The sequence below is a fragment of the Chaetodon trifascialis genome, chromosome 20, assembly GCF_039877785.1.
Source record: "Chaetodon trifascialis isolate fChaTrf1 chromosome 20, fChaTrf1.hap1, whole genome shotgun sequence".
In the NCBI taxonomy this organism is placed as follows: Eukaryota; Metazoa; Chordata; class Actinopteri; order Chaetodontiformes; family Chaetodontidae; genus Chaetodon; species Chaetodon trifascialis.
Window position 1 is genome coordinate 11,210,001 of NC_092075.1, and position 11,758 is coordinate 11,221,758.

Here is an 11,758-nt window from a genome sequence, read left to right on the forward strand (position 1 = left end):
GGGAAAGTTCTCCCACAGCTTCCTGTTTTCCTTGTACTTTGCTGCCGTTGGCAAGTGTTCTACTGTTATGTCTGAGGTTAGGTTTCCTGTGTGGACAAGGAAGAGATGAGCCACAGTCCCGCCCCCTCAGATGACATTATTCCCTTGTCATAAGTGCAGGGAAGTGAGACAGTACAGTGTAGCTGTTGTCAGTTTGCATGAAAATAATTTGATTGTGTCAGTGACATTGTCTCCTGTCTCCACAGTGCTGAGGTAATTCCCATTGAGGTGCTGAGGCAGCGGGAGGCAAAATGGCTGGAGATGCTCAACAGCTGGGACAAGTGGATGGCCAAAAAACACAAGAAGGTCTGCTTCATAAACTTTAAATTAGGTCTGACTTTGACTCTTTCTTTTTTGGTGATGGAAAAGTACACTTTGTATAAGTTCATCTGACATGAACATGGTTGTTGTGGCACTAGTTTTGAAGTTGACTGAACAATATAAATTCATTTCAAAGACAGAGCTGGAAAACCTGCAACCCTTTCATCATCATGCCAGGTTTTTAAAGTGATCTTTAATGATCTGTTGAGCAATAGTGGCAGCCTCAGGGCCTGAAAAATACAGTCAACGCAGGAGTATCAAAACTGCAGTTCCTTGACTGGCCACTTGAGGCTAGCTCCAAAAGCAACTCAATGCCCGTAGTCCCTAAACTAACAGCAGAAAAATGTTCACAGCCTGGTACAAATAACAGTTTTGGTTTCTATTGCTGATTATTAGTTAAGCATAATTATGGGCATTGCCTGCTTTGTTTGACCACTAGTTGCCAGGTTTCAGCAACCAGCCTTCATTCTGCTCACCTCAGTTTCACCCATGCTCTGCATCTTTCCCCAATTTTGTATAAGCCTGGTGTTACGCTGAGTTAGGCACTGCTAAGATGGTGACGTTCAGAGCCACTGTCACTGAGCTTCACAGTGGATCTTCAGGAACCTCTGGGCAACATCCATGTTTTATACTTTCTGTGTGTGCGCTGCAGTATTTGCAGTACTGTCCTTAAATGTCTGTGTTCCATGTCCCGTTTTTCCTCTCAGTAACTGTGCATGTGTTACATAACAGGTGAAGGAGCGCTGTCAGAAGGGGATCCCTCCATCCCTGCGTGGCCGGGCCTGGCTCTACCTCACTGGAGGCAAAGTGAGAAGGGAACAAAATGGGGGCAAATTTCAGGTCAGTCCTATATTTGTAATCCCTGTTTGTAACCTTTCAAGTTCCAGAATTTCCTACGTTACAAAATCACCAACAAAAAAAAGTGGCTGTTGGGAGATGGCTCAAAAATGTTAATTTTGTTAGGTCTTTTTCTATTTAGTCTTGGTCCTGAGTCAAATCTCGTTGTTAGTTTTTATCACATTTAGTCAGAGAAAACCATAATTATTGTAGTCTAGTTTCAGTCAATGCAAACTGCTGACATTTTCTTAGTCATCAGATGATCTTTTGTTGTTTTCGTCATCTTATTGCAGTAACTTATTTCACCTAAGATTTTACTTGTTATCATAATCTGATGAAAAACAGGGGTTGAATGATTGTAGCTTTGCAGAAAGTGTCTAGTCTTGTGGTCTGATGGTGTCAATTTGAAGAATCCAGATTCATTTTGATGACAAATCTAGGCTGTTGTTCATGTCTGCAAGGCATGTGGCTTTCAGCCAGTTAGCTCACTACTACTGCTGCTTTAAGTAGACACTAGCAATGTCAGGGGTTTGGTGTTTTAGGATGTTTTAGTCATGGAAAAATGGTCGTTGGCAAACATATTTCATCGTAGTTTTAGTTAACGAAATTAACACTAATGTCAGATATTATGTTCCAAAAGCAAACAAAATGATTTTGTCTTTTTAGGAGCTGGACAGTCAGCCAGGAGATCCTAAATGGGTAGACATTATTGAGAGGGACCTCCATCGACAGTTCCCCTTCCACGAAATGTTTGCAGCGAGAGGAGGCCATGGGTAAGCCCTGTCTTCAGAATGCCAGTCATGATGTCCATCGTTGTGGTAATGTGGCTGAATATAATTTCTGTATGTTCAAACATTCAGCCAACAGGACCTGTTCCGCGTGTTGAAGGCTTATACTCTGCATCGTCCAGAAGAGGGTTATTGTCAGGCTCAGGCTCCCATCGCTGCTGTACTCCTGATGCACATGCCAGCAGAGGTAAACACACACCAGCAATTCAGCCTTTCCAAATCTGTATTTCTCTAGTATGAAATAACATAGAGTTTATACCAGATGCTTACTGCTCTAATGACAGGGCAAAGAGTGTGAAAGAATTCTATCTAAACCAAGAATTCACTGTTGAATTGCTATGTTTTTCACCAAAACACCATTTCTTTGTCAACGTGGTTAACTTTAATATTAACAGTCATTTATTTTTTTTAACACCACGCTATAATAAATGCTTTACCTTGTCTCTTCTCTTTGTCCTAGGATGCATTCTGGGTTCTTGTCCAGATTTGTGAGAAATACCTTCCCGGATACTACAGTACGGGGCTGGTAAGGGTCCAGACAGACACACAATCACATCATTTGGTATCATTAGAAGAGCCTGAGCACCTCTGAGTATGTTATATATTCACAGCATGTCAATCATTATCTATCCAAACCCTGTATACAGTATATTTCTAAAATGTGCACCCGTACGCAGCTGGTGGTGGTGTTAGATTTCTCAGGCCAGGGTGTCTCTAGCTTGACACTGATATGCTAACGACCTAATGACATGAGGTGGTGACCAGGCTGCAAAGACGAGATAATCAGACAATCAGATTAAGCAAAGACAAAGACGTGTGTTCCCTCTCTCTCTCTGTCCACCGACTGCTGTTCCATGTGGTCTCCGCAGGAGGCGATCCAGCTGGACGGGGAGATCCTGTATGCTCTGCTGCGGCGGGTGTCTCCTGTGGCCCACCGTCACCTGAAGAAGCACAAGCTGGAGCCCATCTTGTACATGACGGAGTGGTTCATGTGTGCCTTCTCTCGGACTCTGCCGTGGGCCTCGGTGCTGCGTGTCTGGGACATGTTCCTTTGTGAGGGTGAGAGACTACACAAAAGAAACAGTTCATCACACTGCAAGATTGTTGCTCTCACTCCAAGTAGCAGCACCAGAGCTGTGCACCTAAATATCCACTTATGTCCTCTATTAAAGTATAAGTGAAGACTGCTGCTTTAGCTGCATGCCGTCTGATGTGATGCTGTTTTCAGGAGTAAAGATCCTCTTCCGAGTGGGTCTGGTTCTCCTGAAGTGCATGCTGGGATCCCAAGAGAAACTGAAGGCCTGTCATGGTCTCTATGAAACAATGGAACTGCTCCGAGCTATACAGCCACAGTACATGCGAGAAGGCTTCCTGGTGCATGAGGTACAGTTATACGTCTCACGACGCTGTAGTGTGTGTTATCCATTTTATTGTTCAGCCCCAGCACCCACTGCACATGCAGCTGTCTTCCTCTTTGACTTTGCCCTCCTGTAGTTGTGATAACAGCGACAGGCTTAACCTGACACGTGCCAGAGTGCTTGAAGCAAAACACCCAGTCATTGCTCACCTGCTTATGAATCATTCTCCCCTTGTGTTTCAGATTACTGTGTTACCGGTGACTGAGAAAGACATTGAGAAGGAGCACCATGCTCAGCTGCGGCGCTGGAAGGACACTCATGGAGATCTGCACTGTAAGTCCCCTCCCAGGATGCACGGCGCCAAGGCCATCATGGCTGCCGAGCCTCCCAGCCGACAGGACTTGAAACAGAGGCCCACCATCATTGTGGAGTCTTCTCTGGAATCCGAGATGGACGGGGTGAGAGCGGAGGACGCCAAGGAAAGGAAAAAGACTAAAGAGGAGAAGCAGAAAACAATCCTACCACCGCAGGAGACCATTAATCCTTACCCTCCATCCAGTGACCCCTCACCCCTCCACAAACACGTGACCGTACAAGGGTCCAAAGAGAGTCTGAGCAGTGCAGAGCATGACACTTACCTGTAGCAGGGTAAGTGTCACCAGTTTACACTCATAAATCATTCCATACTACTTTTACTGATGTCGTCACTCATTACAGTTTTCAGCCTCACATGACAGACTTAGTGCGTCCTGACATGACATGACATTTTATAAAATGGCTATTTTTACAATCATGACAATCCAGGACAAACTCTGGTATACAATCACTGTGATGCTCAGCACATTTTCTGTGTCATTCCATTTATCCAGGTTGTTTACTAAGTAGCACAGTCATGGAAATGTAGTATAAAAGTATAGTACCTTTTCAAAACATAACGGAACTCAGAAATGTGTAATTGCCAGGGAACAACAACAGATGGCGACTTTGTGCCCTTTGCGCACATGTCTGTGAGGTTTGGGCGTGTGGGAGTGTGGAGCTGTTAGCTTCATATGACTGAGCATGTGCGGATATGCGCTGTCAACAGCGACTGCTGCTGTTTACCTCTGAAACACTCTGATTCTATCTGCAGTTAAAAATCAGATTTTGTCTTAATGGATGAGGTGTTTTCTCGAGCACCTTGCTTTCATAGTCTTCCTCTTTGCCTGCATTCATCACTACATTGCCAACGCAGAGGTTCGTAGTTATCCTGCTTTGCTAGACTAAGTCATTCGCACTAATCTGCAGAAACACAGTCTATCAGTGTCTCTGTTTGGCACAGTCTTGTGACAAGTGACGCGTTTGTCGTTGCTGTTGTTGAACACTTGATGGCGTCCTGAGATTATCCCTCAGCCTCAGCTGTGACCAGCTGTAGTCTTGTGAGATTATAAACTGACACAAGCTGTGTGAGTCTCAAATGAAGGAAAAGTGTGCAGGGAAATTTTGTGCCACTAAGCCAAAGATTTGTAATGCCTGTTTTTAAGATATATGTTGTTCAAGCAGTTTATTCAATCATGTTGTGACACAGGGTTTGATTGCTGGCAGTTTGGGAGAGCATTAGGTTTCTATTTATGATGTGAATGAGATATGGTGAAATGCCATTTTGACGCTAATTCAAAGCTGTTTTTTATTTTGCTTAAAGGTCTCTGGATCCTTTAGACTTAAAGGTGTCTGATTTTACTATAAAAGAAAAAGATGGCATTGGGAGATTTTTTACTGTGCAACCATACAATTGGAATAAGTTAGTTTTCCCCCTGTTTTTACTTTTTTGTACATACCAAACCAGTAAATACCACTGAAACGTGCTGAAGCAGCTGATGTTGACAAAACTGCTTTTTCTGTGTGAAAAAAAAAAAAAAAAAAAAATCAAGTAATGTAAAATCTCTAGCAGCTTTTTTCTAATGGCAGTATTGAACTAAAAAATAATTGAGACACTAGGTCAGACCAAATGATGCCAAAAAAAAACCCCAAAAGATATTAAAAGTAAAGGAACCGTAAACCTTTGATAATGACCAAACAGTGTGTGTCTGAGGTGTTTCAGTGAAGAACTTGCTTAAAAAAACTCTTAATCAACATTTAACACTCCAGGTCCAGCAAGTTCCTTCATGAGGGGCTGCATGTGTGACTGTGCATCAGGTTATTTGCACTCAAGGTTTTATAGTGGAAAATGGTTGTGGATATGTGTTGATCTGAAAAACTCTGGACATTTGATTTTCAAAATAAGATACGGGTTTATTTTTCTGTTTATTCGGAAGCACTGTTTATGTCCTCTGAAGCTGTTCATAGTTTGATTTTCAACAATTTCTATAGCAGGAACAATCACATTTAACCAACATGCAGTTCATCGGTTGAGTTTCCACCCGGTGCTTTCATCCTGTCATGCAGATGGTCTCAAAGAGCTTCATCCAGGGATTCAGATGAATAATGACAGTCCTTCTGAGGGATACAGGATACAAAGGATGTGCTTATCCATCGAAAACTTTGAGTTGATTTTTCTAAAAGGATTTATTTTAAATATCCATCCAAAAATATAAACCAGGATGGTGAGATGCTCCTTATTACTAATCATTGCCACTATCATGATTAAAGAGAACATGGTTACGTCTGGTTGTAAATCTGCAGCCGGCTGATTTCATCAGTGTATATTTCTGATCTGTGTGCTGATTGTTTTTGAAATCCACTTCTCATATCTACGAGCTGTTTTATACCAAATTACATTTAAATCAATAAAATTTGAAACCTTTTACTTTTGCAGATCTGTCTGTCATATTTTCCCGTTCTACTCTCACAACAAACTCCTTCGTTTACTTACATTTAATGTTACACCAAGATGAGATAAGACAAGCCGTGCCACACAGACTGGCCTGAACAAGCGGGATTTACAATACACCCTGTGTTATCATTCAGCGCCCTCACACCCGCCCTCACTCACCCACGCAGTAGCACACTTCCTTGGACACCTGTTTCTCCGGCTCTTTCAGCTCTTTGAGGAATTTGCATCTCAAATAGGGCGAATTCCCACAGTGCCGTCCAAAGCGCCTCGCCCAGCCATTTGCCTTTGGTCTCTGAATGGAGTCTTCTGCGTGCATACAGGCCTTCTTCTTCACTCTTCTTCTTCTTCTTCCTCAACAAAGTTCAGCTGCGGTCCAAGAACATGACAGCCAACAATGCTCTCCTCTACATTTTAATTGACTCCGCCAGCGAAACCCCAATGCTGTTTCACAGTTTGTTGTGATGGGTCACTTTGCATATCATTGCATTACTATTTTCAGAGAAATTCTTCTGGTCGTCCATTCATGTCTCCACACTTCCCCTCATTTTCTGTCATTTGACAATACACTTGGTGGCACAGATAAAATACAGGATTTTAATTTATCACACCCACTAATCAGATGAGATGATTGAGATTGTTCCATCTTCCTCATGTCACATTCCTGAGTCTCCCTCGTTGCCTTCACAGTGGCTTTGTTTCTATTTCTGTGAAGGATTTTGTGTGTCGTTTGTCTGAGATCGCCTGTCATTAGAGCATTTTTGCATTTCTGCCTCCTCTCATCATCTCTTTTGTGCCTTTCTCTATCTGTAAACAATGCTAGCTTGTCCGCCCCTTCTCGACCCAACTCCACCCTTCACCTCAATCCAACCCCACCCCGCCTTACCCCCCGCCCCCCCACCTGTCTGTCTCTCTTTGGGCTGGTGCTCACTGACATTCACTTGGCCAGAGCTTCGCCTAGACAGGGTGTAATGGGAGACTGGCTTTATGGAGACGTGACCCAGACGTGCACCCATAACCGCGCTCTCAGAAAAGAGCAAAGCAGAATTTGTAGCTTTCGTAGTCGCAATAGCTTGTTGCTGGGGCAGCGTTTTATGCAGGAAACGTCACGGTACACGGTTTCGTGCTCCTGCTGTTTGCACCTTTAAAAAGTGCTATCATGACACAACAAGAGTCCACAATGAACTTGTCAGTGTTTCATCTTTTGGTGCATTTTCCCCTTTTCCCCGCTTTTAAAGTGGACATCTCTGACAGTTGCTGCTGAAGTCGTGTTGAAACTGAAAGTAGGTCCATGTTTAAAAAAAAAAACACAAAAAAAAAACAAGAGGGGCTATGTTGATGTGGATGTGTTGCTACAACTGGTGGTGAGAAGATGAAATACGATCCAGGGGGTCTGGTCTGACTAATGCACTAATATTCATGAGCTTTAAAACTCCTCAGATCAGAACAACAGTTTATTATACTGGGACAGGATTTTACCTCTTGAATCTTGATGAAGTAATCTACCAGGAAAGTGCTTTTGCACGTATTTGATGCGGTGCAGTCTGTTGCTGGATGACGTTGCATTGCGTTGCAGCAAAAGTTGACCGAGGGTTAGCTCAACCACAACGTCCCCAATTTGAATCCGACCTTTCGTTCTGTCTCTCTCCCACGTTTCCTGTCCTCTCTCTGCTATCACTAAAGTGAAAATATTTAAAATCACTAAAGTGGAGTGATTTCATTGCAATATCTGAAGAGGTTGTGGAGAAAATGGCTTGACAGAACAGCCGGTAGCCTCAAATCACACATAGCTTCCAGGGCCTGCATGATGTGAAGCCTGTCACCTGCCCGTGTTCGCAAGCATTGTGCAGACTGATTTCATTTCCTCTTCTGGGATTTCTAAAGCTTTAGATGCCTTCAGCATGTCCAGCATGCAGATGCCCAATGCGGCGCGAACAAAACTGTATCTGCTGTCCGAGTTTGTGTTCATTCTGGAGAACATTGGGGACTTAAATAGCACTGACGAGAACCACCAGAGAACATGACTGAATTAATTTACTATTACTAACAGAAAATATGCTGTACCTTTAAGGCAGTTCAAAATGTGTGTCTCTTGTTGATTGCACATGTCCAAGTCTTATTTTCTATCTGTGTGTAGATACAGATACCCCACATATATGATGCCTGTTTATAAACTGTGGCTGTTTATGGGGAGTGGCATGGCGAGATGGATAATCTCATTTGAACATATGTGAGAAGCGTCTGGGAGATTATTGTCTGTCTTCATGAGCTGTAAAGCTCCTCTAAAGCTTTTTGGTAGCAGGGACCGAGGTCCTGACTGGGACCCTCATCCCCAGGCCTGCCATCCCCCATCATGCCCTCTGCCCAAAGGGGGGGATTAGAAGGGGTCGAGGTCAGGGGCACAAAACAAAAAACACCTCTGATAATTGTTTGAACAGTTGAATTGGATATCAGCTGTTTCTGCAGTCTGTATCTATGATGAACTGCATGTGCCTGAAGGTAAAATAAGAGAAAAGACCTGTGTTGTCCTTATTTTGTCCACACGCTCTATATGTGACTGAGGACTGAGACCTCACGGATATTCCTATCTGGGACTTGGCGGAAAAGCTTAGATGAAGAGTTTCAAGTAGCCGAGCTGCACGTGTGGGACAGGAAGCAGAGTTGGAGTGGAAGGTGTCAGGGGTCAGACAGATGCTCGTGCGATGGACAGTGGACAGGATGTGTGTGTGTCCTTTTATGGTTCTCCTCAGGATAACAGTAGCTGGGTAGCCCTGATGATCTCAGGTCCATCAACCGGGTTTTGATTCATAGGAAATGATAACGCACACCTGTTTGCTTCTTCAGGGATCCCCCTGATCTCCTTCAGAGCAAAGTCCCAGGCAATGGCTTATGACTCATCATAAAACTGATTTATGCTGCACACCAGTAAGCCCAGTAAGTATATGATAGCAACATTTCACAGAGGTATTAAGGCCATTGATTCTCCTAGTATTTAACATAATATAATGCAGTAGAAAAGATGAAACTCAGATGCAGTGAAATGATTTGTGTGTAGAAAGGCACAATCCTTTTCCTATGTGAAGTGACATACAAGTCCGTCCTCTCATTTAAAGACCTGGACAAACTTCGGTTAGTCCAAGTCTCTGTGCTTTGGTGTCAGACAATCAGTTGTTTGCAGCTGATGCAGAATACTGCAGATAGACTTCTTGCTGCAAAAGACCACACCTTCCAATTATTCTGCCTCTTTCCACTTGATTTTGGGATGTTTGAAGTCATGTTACACATTAAACAACCTCCAGACCTATCAGGTTTTCTGTTTTAAGGACCTTGTTGTGACCTCTGAACTGCTGAACAGCCTTCACCCCCCCAACTGCACCCACTGTTGACTCTTTCGACTTCCTGCAAACAACTTGCTTTTATTTTGCGGGTTTTAAGACCTCTTGCTTTGTCCTTGTGTTTCACTGAGTGGGAAAAATCAGGTAGAATAAACACCCAGTGCAGAGAGAAAAGTGTACTCTTTGGTAGAGTCTTAGATAGTTCAGCATGTTGTTGAACTGGATCGTCAGGCTTGTCAGTCGTTGCCGCTGAAGCTGTCAAATCATGATCTATTATCAGCAATGCTCCATAACTCCTTGAATTAGCCATGGCAGCAATTCTTTGTGTGTGAACCATTTTGGATATGATTACAGTAATTGAGGGTATTTACCCAGTGCATGTTCAATGTTTAACATAATTAAATTGTAAATCACATTCTCCATAAACGAAAAAAAAAAAGTCCTATAATTCATGAGTGAAGCTGCCTTCTTAAAGGGTTCTGGGTCCTTGCCAAATAAATGTGTCTGTTTGTGTTACATGTTTATCTCTTCAGTGGGGATGTTTGTTGGCTCGGTGCTTCTCTGTGTTTTGCACTAATCTGTATTGATCTGAAGTCACTTCCTGCCATTGTTGTGTCACGTCCCCACTGTCTCTGCTCTTCCCGTCCATCTAGTCCCCTCTTTCCCCATCAAGGAAGCCAGTGGCTCAGGGAGGATACACTGGGGGGTGGGGCGGTGTTGTGAATGTGTGTGTGTGTGTGTGTGTGTGTGTGTGTGTGTGTGTGTGTGTGTGTGTGTGGGAGAGAGAGCCCTGTTGTGGCCCTGATAAAACTGGGCCAGACTTTAGTGGGACAGGCCACTTTGATAGTGAGCAGGAGGAGCACGGGCAGCCTCCTGTGACGGTTTCCAGCAAAAAAAAGTTCAGAATCATTTAGGTTTTTACAACTTGCATCTGATTTTGCCTATTGCTGTTTCTTTAATAACAGGCCTGTGCTCCCTAAGTTACTTGCTGAGATCTGCAAACACATAGCTAAAAAGAAGTCAGACCAGGTAAGAATCACAAGCAGTCACATGATCATAAAGGTTTTTTTTTTCCTAAAAACAAGTTCAGCCAAACTTATAATGAAGAGAAAACAAAGAGAAACGATGAATTTCATAGTTTTCCTGTTCAATATTAGCCTTTGCAATTGTTTTTGTTGTTACCTCCAAATGAAGTAAATAAAATTGTATAAGTATAATGTTACCATAACTAATAGAAATAGTAAAAAATCCACTAAAATATGAACCAAATTGTAATAACCCAGAATTTCAGATTAGGCTGCAATAGCCAGATCATAATTTTTGCATTCGCATTTGCATTGTGTGAAAGAGTAAGGGACGTATGCGTTAGCACACATCAGCGAGTGACCTCATAGCCTGTTATAATTGAGACTAATGACAAAAGCATATGGGCGTCAAGACCTTTGGTTTGAGGTTACAATAGCTTATTGTATTGCATCCAGTGGAGTCATGGGTGTTACATTAGTGTGCGAGCTTGTAGGATCACGGAGTGTGTTTTGTGCACGTGTGTGTGTGCGTGCGTGTGCGTACATCTCTCAACCTTGAAGCAAAACCGGAGGCTTGTGTTTCAAAACTCTGTGAAGTTCGGACAGCCATAAAAATCAGTAAAACAGTTCATGTTACATGTGAAGGATAAAAGACTTAAAAGCTTTGTAAATCCTGCAGCGCTTTTAGAATAATTCACACAGCTTTTAGACTACCTCCTGTTCTCTGACCCATCGCTGTTTCACACGATTTGGTGAATAATATCAGTCTGAGTGCAGCGGAGGAAGGTTTCCCGCCTGCTGGACGTCTGCCACAGGAAGAGGGAAACGTGGCTGCAGTTCGAACTGCAGCTGTCTGGTGTTGAGACAGCAGGGAGGCTCTCGACTTATCTCTGTTCTTCACAAGTAGTTTGGGTCAGCATATTTAAATTTTGTGTTTTTAGGCATTTTCAGGGTAGGTTTGTTGAGTATGAGATAATGCTCTGAAACTCAGTGCCTGGTATGCAATAAAGCAGCAACTGTAAGAGCCTTTTTAGTTATTATAATGTGGTTATGTTCGGCTAATCTTGCCTTCGGTTTACGCTTTGTTCTCCCAATATAAAAACAACCACATGGACACTGAAGTTTGTAGACCACAGCTTTTGCAGTTAATAAGTGACGTTCTGTATTACTTACCACCTGATGTTATGTCATAATTATCAGAAAATAATCATTTCCAACTAGGCATGTGGGCTGGAATGCACAAACGTTT

The 11,758-nt window shown here is 43.0% G+C and overlaps 1 protein-coding gene across 1 annotated transcript in view; it reads left to right on the forward strand.

Annotated features, from left to right (window-relative positions):
* The window catches only part of tbc1d10ab (TBC1 domain family, member 10Ab), a 7,768-nt gene extending 1,635 nt beyond the window's left edge, over positions 1-6,133 (forward strand). The window contains exons 2-9 of the mRNA XM_070989321.1: positions 246-345; positions 1,093-1,200; positions 1,864-1,970; positions 2,058-2,172; positions 2,446-2,511; positions 2,855-3,044; positions 3,214-3,368; positions 3,586-6,133. Of these exons, the coding sequence (XP_070845422.1) occupies positions 246-345; positions 1,093-1,200; positions 1,864-1,970; positions 2,058-2,172; positions 2,446-2,511; positions 2,855-3,044; positions 3,214-3,368; positions 3,586-3,987 (1,243 nt within the window). The 3' untranslated portion in view covers positions 3,988-6,133. The remainder of the gene's footprint in view (positions 1-245; positions 346-1,092; positions 1,201-1,863; positions 1,971-2,057; positions 2,173-2,445; positions 2,512-2,854; positions 3,045-3,213; positions 3,369-3,585) is intronic.
* The last annotated feature ends 5,625 nt before the right edge of the window (positions 6,134-11,758 follow it).